Below are 24902 nucleotides of genomic sequence, written 5' to 3' on the forward strand. Positions count from 1 at the left end.
CCTTGTATTTATCCCTCTGATGTATTTATAGAGAGCAATCACATCTCCCCTCAGCCTTCATTTGGTTAGTCTAAACAAACCAAGATCTTTGAGGCTCTTCTCATAAGGAGGGTAGGTTTTCCATTCCTCTGATCCTCCTACTAGCCCTTCTCTGCACCTATTCCAGTTTGAATTAATCTTTCTTAAATATGGGAGACTAGAATTACACATAGTACTCCAGATGAAGTCTCATTAGTACCTTGTATAAACGCAATAACACTTCCCTGTCTCTACTGGAAATACCTCGCCTAATGCATCCTAGGAGTGCATTAGCCTTTTTCATAGCATCATCACATTAGCAGCTCATAGTCATCCTGTTATTAATCAGTACACCCAGGTCTACCTCCTCCTCCTCCTCTGTTACTTCCAACTGATAAGTCCCCAATTGATAGCAAAAATTCTTGTTGTTAGTCCTTAAGTGCATCACTTCGCACTATTAAATTTCATCCCATTTCTGTTACTCCAGTTTTCAAGGTCATCCAGATCTTCTTGTATGATATTCCGGTCCTCCTCCATTTTGGCCTTACTTTCCAACTTTGTCTCATCTGCAAATTTTATTAGCACACACCCGCTTTTTGGGCCAAGGTCAGTAATGAAAATGTTAAATAAGATTAGTCTCGGGATCGATCCCTGAGAAACTCCACTAGTAATCTCCCTCTAGCCTGACAGTTCATCTTTCAGCATGACCCATTGTAGTCTCCTCTTTAACCTGTTCCTTGTCCATCTTTTAATACTTATATCAATCCCCATCTTCTCCAGTTTAACTAATAATTTCCCTTGTGAAACTGTATCAAGCACTGAAAACCAGGTAGACTAAATCTACTGCATTTCCTTTTCAAAAAATCAGTTATCTTCTCAAGTTAGTACTTTTCAGAAATGTTTGTGGGGTTTCTAATAATTCCAATGAAATCTCTTTCTATGACAAAATTTGATAGGTAGATATTTTTAAAACATTGCTCAGGCGAGAATCAGTTTACAAGGGCAGGAATCATAAGCCATGTGAAACAACTGCTCATATTTCAAAATGAGAGGATTCTCTACCAATGAAGCCAATATAGAATATTTTCATTCACAATTGTCATCGCATAGGAAGTAGCTCCTCAAGATTTTCACTTGAAAAGCTACCAAAAAAAAAAATGTGTTTTTTAAAAAGCTAGCCAACATGCATTGTGAAACTGTAGCCTGCTTCCTCCTGGGATTCTTGGTGATAAGAAAAATTCTAAACTAGAGTAAGTTTAATGACTTGATCATTTAAAGCCTTGTGTTTACAGGCAAATTGTTTTCATTTTCCAGATTGTTTGAATTCCCAGACGCGCCTTAAACTAGGTGGCATGCTGGTAAGCAGTATTTCATTTGGAGATGTTACCCATTATATTTAAATCAAAATTCCAAAAGGTGAAATCCTGATGCCATAAAAGTCAATGGCAAACTCTCACCAACTTCAGAGGAGCCAAGATTTCACCCAATAACTTTCAAACAGTTTGTTTTCAAATTAGCTTTATGTTTGAGAGCCATCTCATTACTGGACATGATATAATGGAACTAAAAGTTTAAAGGATTTCCTAAAATAGAGTACATATGAAACTATGAAAGTATTGTTGTGCTTCCCTGTAAGTCTCCCCCCCCCCCCCCCATCTCCTAAAAACAGTAGCTAGTTGCCTCTATTGTATTTGCAGAAATTCATCTGACCTTGAGTTTCAAAATAACACTATCAAATTGTTGCTTTTTTATTTTAGGAAGGCCTTGTTAATGTAGGCTGGATGGATTGTGCCACCCAGGGTGAGCTTTGTGATAATTTGGATATCTCATCTAGTACTACAGCATACTTTCCACCTGGAGCCACCTTAACTAATAAAGAGAAAGGAGGTGTTTTGGTATGAGTTACTTTTAAACAGTTTGTGTCTACATGCAATATGGTGGTGGTGATGAGAAAGTGGATTATAAACATTCACCAATCAAACAAAATTGAATTTATTACACTGAGAAATGTTTGTTCCCAGTTTTACATTTAACTTATGTGCTTCTGGTAAATTTGATATATACCCTTCTTAAAAATCTCAAAATGTGATCTACATGCAATGAAAATGGACTTGCATTATCTGTCACTATGGATATATGCTGTGTTGTGCTATCCTCCTATTACCATATCACCCTAAACTCTTGTTTCAGTTGTCTTGAGGTTAATATTCCTAATTTATGCAAGAAAATCACCAATCTGAAACGTGATTCTCCCTCTCTCATGCTACGGCCACCAAAGCCCTTCTTCAAAAGTGAACCTGAAGAGAAAGTAACAAGTCACTGGAGCTACATTAAATCCACCAGCATTGAGTTACTACTTCTTATGCACTTCCTGATGTTTGCAAAATTACAGAAATACAGTGATCTGAACTATACAAATAGTACAGTAAAATAGAGACATGTTGCCAAACAAAGAGTTTTGTGAGTTGAGGCCATGACTTTGTTTTAGCACTTATTTTGACAAAGTGTGGTATTTTGTGTTTTTAGTGCGGGGAATGGGGAGAAAAGCAGTGTGTAAGACAATGGGATTTAGTCTCCTATGTGCCTAAATCACTTTTTAAAAAGAGACTCTGGCGTCGCAGCACTGAGCACAGTGTGCCTAAATATATTTTAAAATCTGGGCCTACAAGAGCAGACTGCTTAGAGTATAGTGTTCTTGTAATAGCAATTAAAGGGAAGTTCGAATCAAGTAACATATGTTGATTAACAGCATTTTTCAGTTGATGAATGGGGACTAATCAGGTTAATTCTGTTGAGGATTGCTAATCAACAACGATCAGGTTAATGTTTATACATTTTATATATGATGATGTATTAGAGTGACTTTTTTCTCTTCTAGTTTCTTAACTCCTTGGATGCCAAAGAGATATATTTGGAAGTAATGCAGCATCTTCCAGATTTTGAAATGCTCTCTGCAGCCTCATTAGAGGTAAGAAGCTTCTCCCATCGACTTAACTTGTCTTCACCAGGACCGCTAAATCGATGCCAGCTGCATTGAGCGTAGCAGCACCGATTTAGCCGGTAGTGAAGACAAACCCTAAGCCTCAGTCTCCTTTCACTAGGCTAATACTGTTTGCTGCAAGTGGTTCTCTAATGTGTCGCCTGCGGCTCTTTGCAGCACATGATGTTAAAATACTGATTTAATTATTAGCCAATCAGGATGCTTTAACCAATTAAGTTATCATCTTGCACTAAGTTAAACTTATTTGCCGTGAGAATGTGTGTATAGAAAATAAATATTCCCGTCATACTGTTAAATATGAATTTTAGTACAGTAAATGAAACAATGAATTCACACTCCTGTGGCTCTTTTGGGTAATGTTGATCGCTACTTTGGCTCTTGAACAACTGAGATCTGAGTATCACTGCTTTCAAGAGAGAATGCAAAGTTTAGCAATTTTGATCTAGTATGAGGGAGGCAAATTGGAAGCAAGATTAAAAAGATATATAAAATAGTTTAGATTTTTCTCTTTTAGGGTGGTGCTCTATTGAAAAGCTGTTAAATTTATATAGTTTCAAAGGGCAATGCAATGTGTATTGGATAAGGATTTAGGTTTTGGTGAATTGCTTAGCATTTGATTTACAGTAACATGACTGAAAACATGGATTTAACTTGCATAACCGGTAGAAACTGGAAGCTAAGCATTTCTCTCTCATTTGCTTCCCATTTTAAGGACCACGTGGCTCATCACCGGTGGCTGCTTTTCTTTCAGTTTGGTGAGAGTGACAAGTCAAATGTGCATGAGTTTAAAAAACTGAATTTTCTACTTAAAGATGAACATATTCAGGTAAGAATACTCATTTATTTAGCATTATGCACCCTAGCTTCCCATTAACAAGCTGTTTCATCTTATCTTCTTTATTATCACCTATCAGTTGTAAGTACTGAGACAGATTTTGCTCCCACACCTGTGTACCTCTGGGGTAACTCCACTGATTTCAGAACAAAATCTGGCCTATTAAGTAGAACTTGAGTATGTTAAAACATAAAAACTGAAAATAATTACAACACAAATTCTCCTTAACCTTCCTTATTGTATCAGACTGTTGCATTGGATAGGTGATTCCTGCTGTAGTCCACAATTTTCAAACTTGGGTGTGCAAAGTTAGGCACCCATGTCCTGACTTAGATGTCTAAATCAAAGGGATTTTCACAGTACTGAGCACTTGCAGCTTCCATTGAATTTAATATCAAATGTGCTGCACATTAACTAAACCTGAGTGAACTTAGGTACCTACATATTGGTTAGGCACTGTAACCAGTTTGAAAACTGGTTACAGTCCGTATTTGTTTCATTTCAACAGTTACATTTGATATGTCTGTATAAACGTTGGGCAGTTTTTTCTTTACAGAAGATGAAGACGTACTTCAAACAAAAAAAGCCTTGCAAATCTTGAACAGTATTTTAAATATTTACCCCAAAAGGATTTTATAATTATATTTGTGTGTGCTTGAAGCTGGAACTAAATTAACTTTCATTCTTAAAAGTAATTCAGAATAGCTCCTATGTAACCAGGGGAAGCTTGTATATTTAAACACAATAGATCATACAGTTCTCTAATGTAAGTTCATAGTAATTTCCATGGTAGTTACTCTGCTAAGAGCAGAATTTGGTCCCCTAGTATTTATCTCAGATGCTGTGTTTTCTCTTGATATTTTATTTGGAAGAAATTGGATTGTTTTAGTTTCTATTCCCTATACCTGTCTTTGAGGTAAGAATTAGGAGTGATTAGCTGTGTCGCAATATTAAATTATTTTGTTTTTAGAAGCTTTTCTCTACCTAATTGTGCTTGCGTACATAATACATCTGTGTGAATTGTATTTTACCTTAAACATCATATCAGTCTTTATGATCAAAGACCACTAGCACTTATAAAATAATATTGCATTTTTAACGGACAGGAAGTCCTATTTTGGAAAAGCATCTTAATTTATGTCAACTTTCCAAATATACTAATATAAATAAACTAGATTTCCTTATTAAAAGAACCCAAACATTATTGTTTAATAATAGGTTGGAAAGATTGACTGCCTTTCTGCACCAACTGTCTGCAGTAATCTGTATGTCTATCAGCCCTGTCTAGCAGTCTTTAAAGGAAAGGGAACTGAAGATTATGAAATTCATCATGGTAAGGCAAACTGACAGAAGTTTTTTAAGATAATGTGTAATTTTTTTAAGTGAAGTCTTTTGCAAACTGAATTTATTTTTCAGAACAATTGTTTTCACAATTCTAATATTACATCATAATTTTGCTTTAACATTGCCTATTGTCTTGAGTTATATTATTCTGTATACTTTTTTTCTTCTGTAAGCAATCCTCAAACCCCAAAAGGTTCTCCTCCTATTTATTCACTTTTTAATACTACCTTTATTTCAAAGACATCTTTACAGCCTTGGAATAAGAATGGGAATTTCTGAAGCTGATCAGTGCTGCTCTTTGCTTTGGCAAAGGTAGCTGAAAGATGACATAAGACACACCCTTCCCCATATGTTGACCACGCTGCTTGCAAAACGCTTTTGGCTTCAGAATCTTGGGACTTGATCTCTTATTTTACATGTGTCCATTTGCTAATTTCACTTCCACCCACTGTTGTCACATTATGGGGTGAAATCCACGCCAGTGAAGAGTTGTATCACCTCTTTCCCTGTAACCCCAAATGCCTCACAATGCTTGGTCACTGGCTCTCTGCCTGGAACTCCCACAATTAGCAACAAGCATGCATTCTGTCTATGTATTGGGCAGCCTTGGACCAATGCCTGCAATGCCACAGATTTCCACTGGCTTCACCTAGCCTTGGTTAACAACTGGGATGATGAGTCCACACAGTCCCCGGCCCTGAATTTTCCCAAAAACACATCTTCTGGAATGTCCAGCCCTGTCCTGGATATTAAAGTGTGTTACCCTTTTAAGGAGTCATATTTTGCTACCTTAACTGGAATTATCAATAGCAATACTTTGCTACCTTAACTGGAATTATCAAACAGTTCATACCACTGGGTTGGTTTAGATTTAAAAAAAAAAAAAAAAAAAAATAGGATTTTAAGTTAATTCAAGTATAAGAGAAAATTAGAAATGGTTACCAGCAAATAAAAGTGAAAACATGCATTTAAAACTAAATCTAGCAACTTTTGGTTCAAGGCTTTGTGTAAGATGGCCTTTCTCACCTGCAGTCTTCCAGCAAGATAGTGGCTGATCCTCTCCTTGGTCAGGATCTGTCCCAGAGGCCCAAAAGGTTCTGGTGCTTTTGTCTTAAGTAAAGGAGAGAATTTGGGGTACCTGCCCCTTTCTTTTATAGGCCATGGAATCTTTGAAATATATTCTAAGGATTCGTCTTGCCCCCCAAAAAGTAAACTTTATCCAAAGCAGCAGGTGAAAGGTGACATGGTGTCTCATGATAAAGGAGGCTCCATGCTCTTTCTTCCTCCATTTGCGTTTGCTAAAATGCAAATTGCTCTGTTTCCTGCCATCTTCTCCTCCTAGTGTCTTGAGGACGCTGTTTACTACTAATATGTAAATTGAGGTAAACACACATTCCTTTGTTTAGGATAGACCTGTTTAACAATGGTTGTCTAGGCAGGGCTGTGTGGTTTTGAATATGTGCTAACAACATACAGCGGGAAGTCTTAACTTTACATATAATATTGCTACATACATTTCACCATATTAGTTTTACTACATTAGTGTGCAGAGTGTGAATACAGGGGCGCTTTCAATCACAGCCACTTTTGCCATATATGCTTAGTTCCTCGAAAGCCTACCAGTAAATAATTCCAAACCTACAATATTGAAGTGTCCCCTTGAAAGAGTTCTGAAATGCTGTAAAAATTTAGGTATAGACTCAGGGCTGGAATTGCAGTTCATGTAAATCAGTGTAGCTTCATCAAATTCAATTGATTACGTAGGGTTACACCAGCTGAAGATCTGGCTTTCAGGCTCTGAAACATGAAGAGCATAGCACACAAAAGATCTCAACCAGAAACTTAGTCTGATAAAACCTCCTACTGAGCTAAAGTCATTGCTTTAGAAGGGACCATTAGAGCTTTAAAAGGGACCATTATATAGGTATGATGTTTTTGTAGCCAAATTCTATAAGATGCAAAAAGCATAAAGAGAATTTATCTTATTTTTAATGCTGGTATGACTGCAGTCGGTGCCAATTCATCTAATGTTTTCCTTGCAAGTTTTCAAAGATATCTATATCGTCTCTTCAGAATGGCTCCTTTTAATTTGTACAGAATAGGTGGCATCTACAACCTTTGCTACAACTTGTACTTTTCCTAGTTATTATTTTGGTTATGAGAGGATAATGTTGAGGGTCTCATCTATTTAAACTGAGTGAGAGCAATATTAAATTGCATCATCACTGTGCTGTGACCTGAGGCATTGCTACTTTGAGTTTCTTCAACTCAATCATTTTCAAAACAAAAAGCATTTTCCACAAAGAACACTAATTTTATATTTTATCCTGGCTAGACATTTTATGCATTAAGCATTTTCTTTTCCAAATGTCCAACATGCGTTGCCATACTTGTTACCTACACTGAGCAAACTAGTGAAATGATGCTTACATAAGTTGAAGTAAGATGATAGCTTTACGGTTTATTTAATAAGGCCTTGTTCAGAGCCCATTTAAGTTAATTGAATAAGTCCCATTGACTTCAGTGGGCTTTGAATCAGGACCAGTGTGGCCAGTGACAAAGTTTGCATTTACCAGCTCTTCAGCCTGATCTCTGGTATAACATTTGTAATAAGACAAATCATACACCGTTAATGAAACATGCTCCTGTTTTTGGTAAATGAATATTGAGTAATCATAAGAATATAGATATTAAGAATAACAGTGGGTTGTTTTGGGTGGTATTTTTAGGGAAGATGATCCTATATGACATAGTTGCATTCGCCAAGGAGAGTGTAAACTCTAATGTTATCACACTTGGGCCTCAGAATTTTCCTGGCAAGGAGAAGGAACCATGGCTTGTTGACTTCTTTGCACCTGTAAGTATTAGATTGCTATATTTCTTTTCCTTTTTTTGCTAAAATATGTAAATTTTATTAAAATACCAGCATTGTTTTTGAAGATGATATTCTATAGCATGGAGCACCCTAATAATTCATTAATCCAAGGTTGCACCATTCCTACATTGAATGTTTTTATCCTTTATTGGAGTCTTGTTTGTCAAGACCACACACAAATTGCTCGGACTACTGAGAGAGAATATATGTATTCACATTTCTGCAGAGAACTGCTTACAGGAGAGTTATATGTTCTTTGCTTTGTTTTAACAATAGTATTATGATTTGCATTTTTTTTAGTGGTGTCCTCCATGTCGAGCTTTGTTGCCAGAGTTGAGAAAAGCATCAAAGCACCTTATTGGTCAGCTTAAATTTGGCACACTAGACTGCACAATCCACGAAGGGCTATGCAACATGGTAAGCTGCAAGTATTAACTTCTTATTCAATAAATGCTGTTTTCTTGTAGTTAAAATTTCAAAACACATCCAAACAGGGTGCTCCATTATCAAGGCTTTTGTCAAGGGAATAAACTATACAGGTCTCTTAAAAGAATCTGTAAACTTAAAAGACAGGTTTCAGAGTAGCAGCCGTGTTAGTCTGTATTCGCAAAAAGAAAAGGAGTACTTGTGGCACCTTAGAGACTAAAAAATTTATTAGAGCATAAGCTTTCGTGAGCTACAGCTCACTTCATGCATCCGATGAAGTGAGCTGTAGCTCACGAAAGCTTATGCTCTAATAAATTTGTTAGTCTCTAAGGTGCCACAAGTATTCCTTTTCTTTTTGTAAACTTAAAATGTGTTCTGTAAAAGATTAAAGTCTTGTCTGATCTCCTTAGTGGTCAGGAAAGATTTGAATTCCAGTGTCGGGTTATTCCCTTTTGAGAGAGAAATGATTGAGCACAGACCCAGTTACTCGTTCCTAATCTATTTACAAAATATACACTGGTCCTATTATTGCTTTGAACATGGAGAGATAAAAACAGCAGAGAAGTTTACGCTGATGGAGCACCATTTTCAGAATGCCACAAAGAGTTCAAGTTCCCAGCCAGCCTACAGCTGCTTTGTAATGTGCATTGCTTTTGTCTGCAGTACAAATCAGGAATTTTGGAGGTCACAAGAAATGCAGGACCAGTCAACGTATTTAAGAAGGCGCTTTCCTTAGCATTTTTGTCTTTTTACTTGCTTAGACCTTTTCTATGTATTTGCACTGCTTGAATTCAACAACAGATTTTAAAAAAAAAAATTAGTCAAACGGTGTAATCTAACATATGCACAATTAACCAGGATATTTCTGATTTTATAGTGAAAAATTTAAATTCATAAGATACATGGGGAAATTGGCATAGAATTGGAAGCCTTAAAGATTGTGTACATTGGCAACTCCTCTGAAGGACTTAAATCATTGAAGAATCTAGGTTTACAGATAGCAAAATTAATGTACAGTTACTGTTTTACCGAAGGTTGGGGAGGGGTACAGCTGAAACTTCAAATAAAGGTTTTTGGTATGTTTGTTTAGAGAATTAGGAGGGACAGGTCAGAAGACTTAGAAAAGGCTGTAATTTTGTTCCCTTAACCATGAGCACAGTGAAAGGAGCATGGGATGGCTTTTAAACTCCAACAGTACAGCCTCTTCAACAAGCCAGCATCCTTTTCACTGTGAATTAGGGTTTGGAGACCCCACTCTTTTGTAGGCCTTCCAAACTCCCATTTATCAAAATCCAACAAATCCTAGAAATGTAGGGCTGGAAGGGATCTCAATAGGTCATCTAGTCCATCCCCTCCCCCCCCCCGCGCTAAGGCAAGATTAAGTACATTATCTAAAAGTTTGAAGAGTTGTATTGTGCAAAGCAAATTGGCTAGCTGGAATATGGATCATTAGTACCAATGGTTCTTAATGGATTGGCAGCAAACAGGAACATTCTTTGCAATTTGTTTTGTTGTTGTGTTTTTCAATAGCATAACATTAGAGCTTACCCAACAACAGTGGTGTTCAATCAGTCCAATGTTCATGAATATGAAGGGCATCACTCTGCTGAACAGATCTTGGCGTTTATAGAGGTATGTGACTTTAACATTATGACACTGTCAGTCCCTGAATTCACGTTATACATGCTGTTTTGGTGTAAAACATTCCAAGGTATCTTTTCTAACCAGCTATCCTGATGTTCTTGAAATAAGAAAGAGTGGCGGGAGAGCAAGGATTGTCTCCTGAGTGCTAGTCTGGAAATTCAGAGACCTGGGTTCAGTTCCCTGCTCTGCTACACACTTTCTCTGTGACCTTGAGCATGTCCTTTATGTCTCTATGCCTCAGTTACCTGCCTGTAAAATGGGGTTAATAACACTTCCCAACTTTATAGGGAGGAGAAATACATTCATTATTGAGAGTGCTCAGACAGTGTGGTTCCCAATGTATGTACCTAAAATTGCGAGTAGTTTTATCACCTTTGTGAAATAAGGTGCAGATCTCTACCCTCTCAGTCCATTCTTCAAAGGCTGCTAATTTATAGGATTTTTGAGTTATTGATACTTAAAGAAAAACAAGCTTTATTAGTGAGATGAGCATGGTAGTATTATGTAGTCAGTTTGTATTATAGTACTGCATTCAGGATAATTTCATTGTACGTGAAATGTAAGTCTCATTATTTGTGTATTTTAGGATCTCATGAACCCTTCGGTGGTCTCCTTAACACCAGAGACTTTCAGTACACTAGTTAAACAAAGAAAGCGGGATGAAGTCTGGATGGTTGATTTCTATGCTCCGTGGTGTGGGCCTTGCCAGGCTTTAATGCCAGAATGGAAAAGGATGGCCAGGGTAAAATGGAAATCACATTCCAAGTTTTAAAAATGTCCTATTTAATAGAAATATTGAGACTGTTCAATAAATTGGCCTAGAGAAGTTACCATAAGTGAAAAAGATGAGTGATTAATATAATGGACAAAATAATAAGTTCCTGCTTGGCAATTTTATGTTGTCCCAACTATGGTGATTTTTTTTTAAGTTCCTGAACATTGCTACTGTCATCTTATAGTACCCATAATCCCACAAATTTTGACAAGTTTTAGAATAACTTTCCTTGAAGTTTAATTCATTATGTATTGTGAATTATAAGGTGACTAGGTATTTGTGTTTAAAATAAAAAAGGTAAAAAAAGGACATTTATGTACATTGGATCAGAAATGGCTTTAAGTAACCATAGCCGTTTTTCCCCTCTAACTTCCTTAATGGATAGCTTATTATAATTATTTGTATTTAAGTAGCACCTAGAGGAACCAATCAGGATCTGGTTCTGATTTCAAATCGAGGTATAAAACATTAATAAAACGTTATTTATATTTAAAAAAAACCTGAAAATATTCTTTTGAGGGCTTTTTCAATTCATGTTATTAAATAGTATTTCCAGGATGTTTTAAGTCTGCTTTTCAGTGATCTGAACTATACACACTTCAGTATTCAGGTCTGTGCTTACTTTGCATTTTTGTGCAATCATGTGACCATTTGGTGCCAGTTAGGAGTGTGTGTAGACTAATCATGGCTCTGGACATGTACAGTATAATACTGATTTTCATAAACACTAGTCATACTAATAGTCAGTTATATGAAACCTTTTTCCCCAACCGGGGTATGAAGGACCCCATAACAAAGTGATGTCAATTAAGAACAAGTTGACATCCCTTCACATGCCAGTGCCTTCAGTGCATTGGAAGTTGCTTTACAGTGCTTAGAGGGACAAAAAAAAAAAAAAAAAAAGCAATTCAGAGCACCATCCTGCAGCTTATGTACTGTACCTATTGTAATTTTGAGATGTCCAGTTTTATGAACGTTTTGATTATTATGAATGTGTGTCTCCAGTTTGTTTATAAAATAGGGGTTCTACTACATGCATAGTATTTCATGTGCAAAGTATGTATGTAATTGTACACACAAAATCATAAAAAAAAATCTAGCCTTTTTGCTTTTTACCTGCTGAGTACTCCAAAGGTGAGGACTGCAATAAATGCTGATGTCTAAATTTGGAAGTATTCATCTCTGACAAAGATTCATATGCCATGAACTAACCTCAGTGTGATCCCAGAGTGATTTTACTGACTAGAAAATGCAATATTTTTTCTTTCAGTTGTTAAATGGATTAATCACTGTTGGCAGTATGGATTGTCAAAAATATTTTTCTTTCTGTCACCAAGAAAATGTACAGGGATATCCTGAAATAAGACTCTTTCCTCAAAAATCAAATACAGGTCATCATTACTAGTAAGTAAATAACTGCTTACATTTGGAAAATGTCATGATTTGTATTTCAAGAGTTATGCTATCTTCAAAATGTATTAAGGGGGGCCTGGGAGGGAAAATAGTATCTTTCAGATGGCAAGTCAAAGCCACTGGAAACTCATAAGTGTTTACAAGTACAGTATGAATGATTTTATTCACACACATTCTGAGATTTTCCATTTTTGTCATGCATTATTTTAGTAAGAAATTAATTTAGTTTATCTAACTAATTGTTTGGGGTTCCTGTGTTTTATTATTAAGTTTGCCAGAGGTTTTCATGAACAGCGTATTCATTAGTAACATAAAAATGAATTACATAACTTTAAACAATTAGTCCTTTGCCCTGTCAATGGCCAGATACGTAGTTAAGACAGAGCAGTGCCATAGACTCTTAAATTTTCCAGTCCTTTGTCATCTGCAGAAAATATCAATAGCTGTAACTCACGGTGCATACTTTAGTGCAACCTGACCTTTAAAAACAGATCAGTATGAGTGTAGATATTATATATAAATAACCTTCTGTAGCATAAAGAAAAGGAGTACTTGTGGCACCTTAGAGACTAACAAATTTATTAGAGCATAAGCTTTCGTGAGCTACAGCTCACTTCATCGGATGCATCCGATGAAGTGAGCTGTAGCTCACGAAAGCTTATGCTCTAATAAATTTGTTAGTCTCTAAGGTGCCACAAGTACTCCTTTTCTTTTTGCGAATACAGACTAACACGGCTGCTACTCTGACTTCTGTAGCATGTGTATGATAACATTATAGAACTTTTGACCTTGCGTGTTCAGTAAGCACATTCACCATAGCATTTCTTTGGGACACTGACAGAAAAATGCTAAATAGTGAAAAAAACTACTGCTATGGAAAGTGAGATCTGACCATTTAAAAAAAAAAATTGTAAGAATGCTCCTATTCTTTGATACATGATAGCTTTGTAACATCTAACACTTTACATTTCTGACCCTGGCACCTCAGAGGCAAATGGAATACTGAAGAAAGAGATTAAACTGAATTGGGAAAGGCTAATGATTATTTATACAATTGAAGGGTTCCATCAAATGCTCATTGATAGTAAATTATATAGACAGTATTGAGGGGTGCCTAGTAGGCTGTTGAAGCTTTGACTGTTGGACTGCCTGTGATGAAAGTTGATTTATATAAAAGAATAATAATATAATCTCTCCCAAAGCACTAAAATTCCCCAGAAGAGGTGTTCTATTTTCCTTTTTTGGGAAAAAAAAATCTTTAATAATGTCAGATTTTGCATAAAGCAGGATTTTGTAATTAAGAAATAAGTTAAAATATACTCTGGGGATAAATAGTGCCCCTGGAAAGAAATGCCACTAAACTGTTTGGTTAGATTGGACTGTGAATTTATATTTTTGTGAAATAAACCCTCTTACAGCCTATGATCTATTAGTTTCACTAATTTGTGTGAAAATTCCAGTGAAAGATGTTTTTAAACAAACAATCTCCTGCAGTATTTACAATTCAATTAATGCATCTTTGGGTTACCAAGCTGAGATAAATGCAGAAGTTAATAGAATGAAAAGTAAAATTAATTGAAAATATTCCATTGTAATAATAAAATGTTCTCTGTAAAATAGGTTAAAATTGTTTTTTTTTACTTAATTGTGTTTTCCGCTTGATCATGTGCTATTTTTTTGTCCCACCTATATTAGATTTAGAAACTTTATCTGGAAGTATTACCAAAGACACAATGCTCACAAGCCTTTTTAGCTGACAAAATGTCAATTTGACTGAAATACTAAATTTACCTTATTCTCCTTTAATTTAACATAACATAGGACCGATCCTTCCTTCTCTTCATGTTCCAGTACTTTACAATGTGTATTATTGACTTGTATTATTCAGATTTGAAATTAAAATAGCTTTTTCAATATCTAAACTATAGTAGAAATATATTCTAAAATGTATGCATTCAAATTAATTTTATATCAACCTTTTTGAATAGGTTGTCCTGGGTTCAGATTTAACACCTCTACAAAGTCTTTCAAACCTATTCAAACTATTGTATAATTAGTATTTTCTTGTATGTTCTCTAATAGTAGTTACAATGGCTGGCACAGGGATTCATATTCGTTAAGAAGCTGGGCACTTGGGTGAGTTGTTGCATTAAAATTTTTTCACAAGCTAGCCTAATGGTTGTGTCTAGGAGAAACTGGCACCCAGATGCCATGGAAACAAAGCATTAGAAATGCCTAGATAAATATGTTGGTTCATAAAACAGATGCAGGAATTTCTGTACTCTGTTGGCTTAAGCCTTAAAAGCATTGTTTAGAGAAGGTATTCTTAGCTTCCTACAACATGTCACGTTAGCGTCACGTTCCTAAACTCACAGTAAATATAAAGCATTATTGTAGTCTTGGAACACAGCTCTTTGACTTCCCAGATTCAGGCTAAGTACCAAGTTCGGATCTTCTGAAGAAAGGAAGAAGATATATTTCTATTGATGAGAAAAAGACCATTCATATTGAATGGACACAGGTCTGTCCTCCCCACACTCAAATTAGACAACATCCTTAGTTTTTGGTTCAAGAACAGATGAGATAATGCTTAGATACCTATACCTCATGTAAACTAAAGGGCCTTTCAACATAATAGTATTACGGTGTTTATTTACATTTCATTATAGCTGTTCTCTAATTTCTGGAAGCTTTCTGTAGTGTAACTGGAATTTTAAATATATTTAAGGTTTTTAATTTTATTATAAATGTTTTTCCTCTCTCCCCAGTTATTTACCTCACGTATCCATAGATCTGACACCTCAGAGCTTCACAGAAAAAGTTTTGAATGGGAAAGATCATTGGGTCATTGATTTTTATGCTCCTTGGTGTGGCCCTTGCCAAAATTTTGCTCCAGAATTTGAGGTGCTAGCTAGGGTAAGTTTTTAACCTATTGACACCAGCAGTTAGTTTGCTTCTGATAAGAAGTAGGTATTATTATTTATATAGCTTTTCCTCGGTAGACTGAGTAGTAGTTCTATATGCCACATGAAGTAAAATATTTATTTCAAAACTATAAATCACAGGGCATGTCTACACCGTGAGTTACCAGGCAGCAAGCCATGGTATGAATCTGCAGTGCACCAATTTGCCGCACAGTAATTCATTATGTGAACAAGCCTTTTATTTCCCTCTCAGTTTATTTCCTCAGCACCATTAGGTACTTGCGTATGTGATTGGAGAGAAGTTCTTCTCTAAAATTTCTAATTTTTTTATTTACTTACTTACTGTACTTACTTTAAATACTTAGAAATCAGAGAAATTATGGTCCCCTTCCATTACAGGGAAGAGGGACGTGATTTTTAAATAGGCTTGCCAGTCCAGTTGTGTTTGTCACCACAGTATGCAAGTGTTTCATGTACATTAATGAGTTTATCCTCATTTCCTCTGTGAAGTAGGCAAGTGTCTTATTTTACAGATCAGAATCTGTGGCACAGGCAGATTCAGGGACTTGTCTAAGGTCAGAACCAATGGTGGCAGAATAAAAAACAAAACCCAAGACTCTGTTCAGTGCTTTTGCCTTCCTTTGGTATACAAGAAAGGCATCCCAGTAGTTCATGTCTTCATAGGGAGACAAATTGGTGACAGCCATGTCTAACTGAGCTCGAAAAGACAAACACAAATTTGAAAGTTGTATGGATGAGATTCTGTGCTACACCTTTCAAAAGGAGCAGCACAGAACTTGCAGACCAACACTAAGGGAAGGCTAAAGTGGCTTTAAGATACCTTTGCGCCCTCCAGACTCAGGACTGCTGTAGGAAATGCAGCAACTCCAGCAGTTCTGGGGGTCTGACTAGCTTACAGTCATCTCCTAGGGCTGCCCCATGGGCTGCAGCACTGACCGTGGTGCCACTGTGGACACATCTCTCCCATATCCCTGGCACACATGCTCCTGCATCGGGGCTTATTAGGGGGTACTCAGAAGGCAACCTTTATGGATGTTTTTATCTGTCTGCAGCTCTCATCGTAGGTCTTTCCATTTGAAAAGTGTTATTCAGGCCTCTTTGTTTACGGTTTTTTCTTCTTTCAGTCTGAATAAAGATTTTGCTTTTTATCTTCACTCTATGTAGTAGGTAGTTTTCAAAACTGTTAAATCACACCTCAGCTCTTTGTACAGCCATGCAGAAGCCTACACCACCGCATTCTCATTCATATTTTTAGCATTCTAAGTAGATTAAAGCTTGCACTGGTACATTCACACAAACTGCAAATTACACTCCTACTCTACATTTATAGATATAGCCAAAGTCTCACTGAAAATCAAGGGGATTTAGACTTCCAAGTGCCTACATTAGTTTTAAAACTGGAACTTTAAGTATTTTTTTTTATTTTACCCTTTATCTGCACTTGGTAAAATAAATGGACATATTCTATACCCTACTTTTATGTTGTGTGTTTTTCCTACAATTCCAATTTATAACAAGTTGTCTGAGTCGCATGGAAATTTTGAACTTTGCTTATTCTAATGGGGTTTCTGGTAAACAATTTTCTTTTTTAGACTGTAAAAGGAAAAGTAAAAGCTGGAAAAATTGACTGTCAAGCTTATGCTCATACTTGTCAGACGGCTGGCATCAGAGCCTACCCTACTGTTAAATTTTATCCCTACCAAGGAGCAAAGGTAAACACTAGTTTAAATAGTGTCCCCATTGTGTGAACCAATGAGGGGAAGTACTGCTGCTTAACTGGTCTATCCCCACTACTATTTAAGATTGTATTGTGCTTAATTTTGTACTGGAAATTAAATGTTGAAGTGTATTATAGTTAGTTCAGATTATATTAACATTTAGTCCATAAACTAATCTTTCTAAAGGAAATGAAACACTAAAAATTGATGCTTTTTTAATGATACTTGGAATTTCTGTAGCAGGAAAACACTAGTGTAATGAGAGATAATAGTCATTGTGTCTGATGGGAAAGGAAGCTGCTATTTAGACAAATTGATAGTGCAAAGTAAGGAAAAACTGTAAAGCTAAGTGGGCACTAGATTTTTCATTTAGTGAGAAATGTCACAAGTTTTCACTCCTAAATGGAACAAAAGCATCACATTTCAAAATTTCCTGCAAAACAAAATTTAAAACATTTTTGATCCAGTTGAAAATGCTTTGCGTCAATAAAACAGAACATTTCATTCAGAGTTTGATTTTTATTTTGTATTATATAAAGTGAAACAAAGTTGTGTCAAATCAGAAAATTTAGATGTTCTGTTTTGAGATGATCGAAATATTTTTTTCAAGTTTTATTTCCAAATGAACTTCAGTCAAAAGTGACATTTCTACCAAATATCATGCTTTTGACAAGTCAGCATTTTTCAACTGGGAAAAAAAAAAGCTTTCCCTAGAGTTCATTAGAAATCATTGGTTGTTATTAAACTTCCAAGCTATTGTATGGCAAGATCTGTAATTATTTGTTTTGTTTAAGAAAAAGTGTTCAGTTTTCAATACTTTTTAAGGACAAAGCTGATTCTTTCAACTTTACTTTGCATTTACAAACACCCTCTATTGGGCAATATTAAGAGCATGATTCTGCAAATCCTTACCCCTGAAACTAGTCTGTACTCACATAGTAATCCCATTCACTTCTATGGGATTTCTCTCTGAATGAATGTTTGTCAGATCAAACCTGCAGTAAGAGATTTATTGAATATAGGTAACAAAGTGATAGATTTCTAAAATATGTATTCATATTTTGAGTAAATATTTTAATATGCATATCAAATATTCTAGCTAAGCATTAGAGTTTTCCTTAATGTGCATGTTTTACACACACTGGAACTCCATAGTAATTATTACTGAGGGAGTTGACATTTTATAAAAACACAAACTTTACAGATGCCTCTTTCTCTCTCCAAAGGGTGATATTCACCCCATTTGGGAGTTTAAGCACTGCATAGGGCCTTGCAGTTGTTTCCAGAATGGGTGTGAATTTCACTCAGCAGTCACCAGATCCATTTCTCTTCAGTAGAGAAGGCTTGAAGTGATAATTTACTCTTCTCCCTCTTTTTTTAAAGAGAAATGTTCTTGGAGAGCATATAGACAGCAGAGATGCAAAGGGCATAGCTGACCTTCTGACTGAAAGATTAGCCGTCATTAAAAATAAAGGAAAGAGAAAAAAATCTTCTAGAAACAAGGTAGGAAACTTGTGGCCTTTGTGAAGACATGTATTAATGTAAAGAATAGCTATTTAAAGAATCTTGATAGCCTTTCATCTTTATGTCCATTAAATTAAATGTTGTATTTTTAATATGCAGTCTTGGTCTAGTTACAGTATTTACTGAGTCAGCTTTTCTGCTTGTTTGGATGGTCACAGCACAGTTCAGCAGTACTGTCACAGAACCAGTTACTGCATCCTTCCTATGCTATTTTTGCATCATTCCTGACAAAGCTGAATGCAATATAAAAAGGACCATCTCAAGGGGCCATTCATTAGTTGGGGTTAGTTGGAAAACTAACTTTAGCCAAGTCCCTTATACTGGGTATACCTACTCTGCAATGTAATCCCTGGTTTAGTAGAACTAGAGTTAGCAGAACCTGGGTTTGTTAACCTAGGGCTTGAGCATCTACATTTATTTGTAACCCTAGATTAGAAATTGTTGAATCCTGGGTCCCAACCTGGGGCTCCAGTGTCCACTGCATTTTGTGGGCCTGAGTCCAGCCACCCATATCCCAGACTTTCTAGCGCCTTCCCAAAATGTGTCCTCTCTAGCCCTTTGCTAGTGGTGCAATGAGAGAAAACTTGATTGTCCACCAGACTTGACAGTCCAGAGGACAAGGAAAGTCAGTCCTTGGTATTCTGGGATATTTTGGGCAGACTCCCAGAGCACAAGTCCAGTGGGGCTGTGTCTACACAGCAAAGCAATAGGGCTTGAACACTGGATTCTGGCTTGACTCGGAACAAGACCCTCCACCCCATAGGGTTCTGGGACCATAAGTCAATGTGATTTGTTTGTAGGGGGTGGGAAATTAGCTGGTGTCCAACTTGAGCTGGAGTTTGAATCCTGGTCTTGCACTGGAGGGTAGACTTACCCTGAGCCTGGCAGGCAAGGGGACATAAGTACAGAGGGATATTAGCCCAAGATTAATATTTCCATGTTTCAACAGGAAGGAAATATTAAATTATTAAATGTCAAAATTGGAGTTTGCTAAATGTTGTCCAGCCAGGTTACGGTGTTAAAGAGCTAGTGCAAAAAAAGTAAAATTACTGGTGTGAAGAAAAAAAAACATCGGATCAGTACTTTTGGATTGTAATTTTGTTTATTATTATTATTACCCAGGATGAACTCTGATATTGAAGAGGATAAAAGTCAGAGTATACTGAAGCTGTGACAAAGAGAAGGCACCATGATGAAAATATAAGTTAGACTAATTTCACGATAGGAAAAACAGAAATGAACCTTAGTTTGAATTCATGGACACTGAGGCTTGTCCACATGAATTCTATAAAACTTTGTGGCAGGATTTGTTATCTATTTGTTGTGTAGGGATTACAAAAATTTGGGAATAGTCTGTCTGCCCCACTTGATTAGGGGACACAAACTTCAGCAAGGGCTTAGACAGTAGTGGGGGCTATTTGCTTTTCATCTACCCTCTTGTATTCCATCTCTTCCCACACACTCCACACAAATGTTGCATTCAACCTGTGGACGAGTGTGTAATCAAGCCAGCCAAACTTTCATTTTCTCACGGCAGAGTGCATTTTCCCTTCCTGAACACTAAGGAATTGTCTGACATCAATGTGAAGGAAAAATAATCTTATCTGATGATGGAAGTTTGGTTTTGGGTTTTTAATTTTGTAGTAATTCACCAAGCAACCCGTAGTTGGATAAGTTTATAGAATCAACTTCCTTGTAGAATATTCAACAAATCAACTTCCTTGTAGAATATTCCTTGTAGAATATTGCTGTATTTTACCAGCTGAGGTGACAAAAGTTTTGAAAAACTTTTATTTTTTTTCCCTTAAATTCATCTCACCACATTAGGATTTCAAAACTCAATGTTCAACTCAAATACCAATGTGTTATACCACTGAAGTATCCTGTACAGAATTCTCAGCTTGTTTCATAGTAAAGTTGTTCCAGTTTATTTTTAACTCAGATGAATACATGGGACACATCTTTTAACTTGTTTTGGTATAACCACTGTCAAACCCTGCGCCCCCAGACACCCTTGAAAATCTTCATCATGAAATATGGACCTGACCACAGTGCATATTTCCCCTTTTTGTACAAGTGCCTTCTGAATTTTGACTATTTCATAATGGACATTTAACATTGTTCATGTAAACACTGAGGTCATTTTTGAGTTATTTTAAAAAATTGTATATGCAACAAAGGATTCGATATGCACCATTTGCACTTAGCATCATTTAAATCGTTTTACATTTCAGTTTTAGTGAAGTCCACAAAAACGGTCTACTGTAAGTTAAATTTCTTTGAAAAGATCACTGTATCTTTGAAATGATTTACTCTTCTCTAAAATATAGATTAGCCATTGCCATATGAGCTTTTCTCCCTGTTTCCACCCACCCACCCAGCTTTGGCATGATTGAACCTACTGTAGTTACCATAATGATTAGTACATCAGAAACTCCTAAGAGGTCCTGTCCTCACTGAGTAATTTGTATAATAAAATTAGTGTGTGAGACACATGAAAACAAAAAGCGACTCTCGCCAATCTGAGGCACCCAAACTCAAATACTTTTACCCCATGTTTACAGTTACTTATATTGCTTGCAGGATATTTAATACATATTACCAAAAAAGACCCCCCCAAAAAAGTAGTACATCTGTTTCTTTTATCAAGGACCTTTCCACACTTAGGAAAGTGTTAAAATGTATGTGACTTCAAAACAGTCAAGCTCTTTTGTCTTGGTCAGTGCCTGTTTAACTGCAACCTTATTTCTCACGTTCCATCACTTTCTATCTTTCCTCCAGGGGATGATGTCATAGTTTTATGTTCTTGGATAATACTTTTCGAAATTCATTCCAGCAGAACTACAAACAGTAACAGAGATGTTTGGACTGTCTTCCTTGACTTGCAGTTAATAGTTATAGAAATTTTAGGACAATAAGTACGAAGAATTCACAACATTCTTCTTGATTAAAGTAATAGGAGCATAAGAACCAACTGGCTTAGTTGGACTGTAGCCCTTCTAACACTTAGACTTTTCTTAAATGAACATATAGATTCAATAATATTCCCTCCCATGTTAGTCCTTCCAAACTTGTATTGATAGTATGGAAATAGGACACTATTGTGCCCATCAGAAGTGTCCAGTCCACAGAATATCAGTATTTGGTAGCCCAAGAAGTCTACAGATATGAGACCTCACCTTGTAGGAGAGAAGAAATACAAAATGGGCTATGAGGAGGTAATTTGTCTAAGTAAAGTGAAAAAAATGGTTTAAGATTTAATTTGATGTGAAGGAGCTTGTGTAGAAGTCTGTAGTCTGGAAAGATTCTTGCCATGTGCCACACCTCTGACATAGCATAATTTCAAGACATGAAATGAAAAAAGTTATATTGTATAAACTATATTTTACATTTTTAGGGATTTGATATTGAAGTTTTTTCTTCTACTCTCCAATACATCTCTTTATGCTTATGGTTAGAAAAATTACTATAGGATGCTGTATGTTTTCAAAGACTTTTGCAAGGTTTTATTTGGCAACTGCTTTGTCTGCCATTTCTTACTGTCAAAGCCTAGACTTAATTTCTATCTGTGCAAAATACTATTCTTACATTATTTAGCTTGCTTTTTTTTAAGGCACATTTACTTTCAATTGCTAATATCACATATAATTTCATGCTAGTAATCTATAATTTAATAATAGTTTAAATGCACTGTCCAGGACACCTACAATAGCAAGATCACTAAAGAAGAAGATCCTGATTCTGCAAGCTGTAAGATAAATTGCAGGATGTTGGCCCTCAAATTAGCATCAGGGAAGAGTCAGAACCAATCGCTCTGCTGTCAGAGTGAAAACAAATGGAGATGCTGAAGAACTCCACTAACAAAATGAGAAAATGGAAAAATTTTGCAAAGAGAATTAAACTGACAATTTAAAAAGCACATGGTCTCTAATACAGAAGAAGCTGGCATTTCAAAGTAAACTCTGTGTAACTGCTGTTTTGATATTTTAAAGTATAGTGTTTACATTAAAAAATTCTTCAAAAGAACACACCTAATAGCCTTTTTGTATATGCAATAAACTGGAAGATGAATCATGATTCGTATATAAACTGGAAGCTCTGATTTAAGAAGTGATGTTCAATGGTTCCTTATTTCCTCTCCTCTGAAGAAACATACAATAAAGCTTGAATCTTACCAATCCCCGCCAGCAACATTATTCCATCAATACCATAACTTTCTCCCTCTGTGGAAGTGTTAGGATACCCAGCCCTGATGATTCTTCAGCTATTTCCTTTTTAAACAACATTCAGTGCCCCTTCTCTCACTCTCAATCCACCACTCATGCTCCACAGGATGAAATACCTGAGGTGCAAAGGATTTCTTTGGCTGGAGTCCATGGAATGTCTCTCAGTCAAGCCAGAGCACAACCAGCACTCTCCAGGGCTTCAGCTGCTGAAGATACTAGGGTATTAAATCATAGAATATCAGGGTTGGAAGGGACCTCAGGAGGTCATCTAGTCTAACCCCCTGCTCAAAGCAGGACCAATCCCCCAGTTTTTGCCCCAGATCCCTAAGCGGCCCCCTCAGGGATTGAACTCGCAACCCTGGGTTTAGCAGGCCAATGCTCAGACCACTGAGCTATCCCTCCCCCTGTCAATGATGTCAAGCCTGTCAAATTTCTCATGTTACACACAGCAAACTAATACAGCTGGGCTTCTTCCCTCCCTTGCCCCACATCATGGAATTGTATGTGAAACAAAGGTTGTCCAGCGTGTAGTGTAAGGGTGAGACATATGTAAGATGTGCATGAGTTGTCCTGACAGATTTGGAGGTTTTGGAAATGGGCCTTTGGCTCTTTGAATTATGTTTGCTTTAATGAGGATGGGTTTGCCACAGTTAGGGCCACAGAGCTAGTTAGCTGCAGAAAAGTAAACTGTCATCTCTGACTAACAAATTTGTCAGCCATGTTTTGCTGCTTGAATCTTAACTGCTGATCTGATGTATAAAGCAAGAAGGATCACAGGTTGATTTCAGGTATGGAGTTGACTTAGTAGCACATCTGGTTGAAAGACTTGGTTTTGACTGCTAAGCAGAATAAGTTTAATAATATGGATATCCAAGCTGTAAGTTTAAGTTTGATTTCTAACAATCACATTTCAAGTTTGATTAATTTTGGAAGCACTATATTTTTCAGTAGTTGTAAAATCAACCATAATTATTATAAAATCTAACACAGCTTTATGTTTCAGAGTTTGGAGGTGTGGGGGGGTTAGTTTTCTTCTCAAGCCATTTGTAAAAAAACAAACCATCTTTTGCTTCCTACATCAGAAGCTTGTCAAGTCCTAATAATCTCATCCTTAAACCAGCTAGCAATACATCAAGTCATCTATGCTGGGATCTATTATTACTAAATTTGTTTCCTTCATTTCTTTCTAAAGTATGAAGCACTTGAACTGAACAACTGATGCTAAGTTTGAAGTCCAGATGTAGAAAGGTATTAGGTGTTTTTCAAGGGGAATTAGGCACCTAACCCAGTTCGGTGCTTTTGTGAATCCCACCACACATTTATCGGTCTTTAGGCACCTAAATGCCTTTGTAAATCTGGCCCTTTATACCATTCACTTCACTTTTAAATTTTCTTCCCCACTCCCTACTTGCTCCCAAAAAGGAGTTTTATACATCAATTCTATTTACAGATTCTTTATTTGAAAACCTTACATATCTGAGTCAAGTCCATTACACCTTGTATGTATTCTCCAATTCCCAGATATCAAGTCTTTTAAGTATACATAAAAGCATCAGTAAGTCTTCATAATTAAACTGATACATAAATAGTCATTGCTGAAACAAATAGGTCTTAAAATGTTACTTAAAAAGCATATGAAACAAAGTACAAGCTTGTTCAATTAATATCTTGAAATTGAGAATTTGGCAGCCTGAACATACTGGTAGGATAGCATGCAAAGTTACTTCTTTTCCTTGAATAATTTGACACAATTAAGAAGTGTTTTTAACTTGAAGATGGAAAAGTGATGAACGTTTTCCCACACAGGGGGAGGGGGAGCTGTACTGAAGCACAGATTATAGGTACACAGTATTGCAATACTTTTCTATGGACAATAGATTCATTTGAAGTACTACTATTAATGCTAATCGCCATAGTGATATCGTCAGCTGGTAGATTTCAAAAGAATGTGGAGGAAGAAAATGAAATATCCAGCTGACAATGTGTTGATTATAGTATTCTGGATTGCATACACTATAATAAAGGTGCCCCAACCATTATGATTACACTTGTTTTTACTCATCATTAGTAAAAGAAAGTATTATATAGGTCCAGTATGGGTGAGAAAGTTGATGAGAACCTTACTTCTGTTTACATTCACATACTGATTCAAAATTGT

At 36.3% G+C, this 24902-nt stretch overlaps 1 protein-coding gene across 4 annotated transcripts in view; it reads left to right on the forward strand.

Moving 5' to 3' along the window:
- The window catches only part of DNAJC10 (DnaJ heat shock protein family (Hsp40) member C10), a 35921-nt gene extending 13377 nt beyond the window's left edge, over positions 1-22544 (forward strand). For 2 of the 4 annotated variants that reach the window (XM_038422229.2, XM_038422230.2), the window contains exons 9-23: positions 1333-1376; positions 1776-1913; positions 2897-2986; positions 3732-3845; positions 5073-5187; positions 7928-8055; positions 8374-8490; positions 10030-10131; positions 10730-10885; positions 12189-12322; positions 14414-14467; positions 15100-15247; positions 16869-16988; positions 18378-18497; positions 19641-22544. In XM_038422229.2, the coding sequence (XP_038278157.1) occupies positions 1333-1376; positions 1776-1913; positions 2897-2986; positions 3732-3845; positions 5073-5187; positions 7928-8055; positions 8374-8490; positions 10030-10131; positions 10730-10885; positions 12189-12322; positions 14414-14467; positions 15100-15247; positions 16869-16988; positions 18378-18497; positions 19641-19652 (1592 nt within the window). In that variant the 3' untranslated portion in view covers positions 19653-22544. The remainder of the gene's footprint in view (positions 1-1332; positions 1377-1775; positions 1914-2896; positions 2987-3731; positions 3846-5072; positions 5188-7927; positions 8056-8373; positions 8491-10029; positions 10132-10729; positions 10886-12188; positions 12323-14413; positions 14468-15099; positions 15248-16868; positions 16989-18377; positions 18498-19640) is intronic. The other 2 variants (XM_043505444.1, XM_043505446.1) reach the window with 1 other exon arrangement.
- Positions 22545-24902: the final 2358 nt, after the last annotated feature.

The sequence above is a fragment of the Dermochelys coriacea genome, chromosome 11 (assembly GCF_009764565.3).
Source record: "Dermochelys coriacea isolate rDerCor1 chromosome 11, rDerCor1.pri.v4, whole genome shotgun sequence".
Classification (NCBI taxonomy): domain Eukaryota; kingdom Metazoa; phylum Chordata; order Testudines; family Dermochelyidae; genus Dermochelys; species Dermochelys coriacea.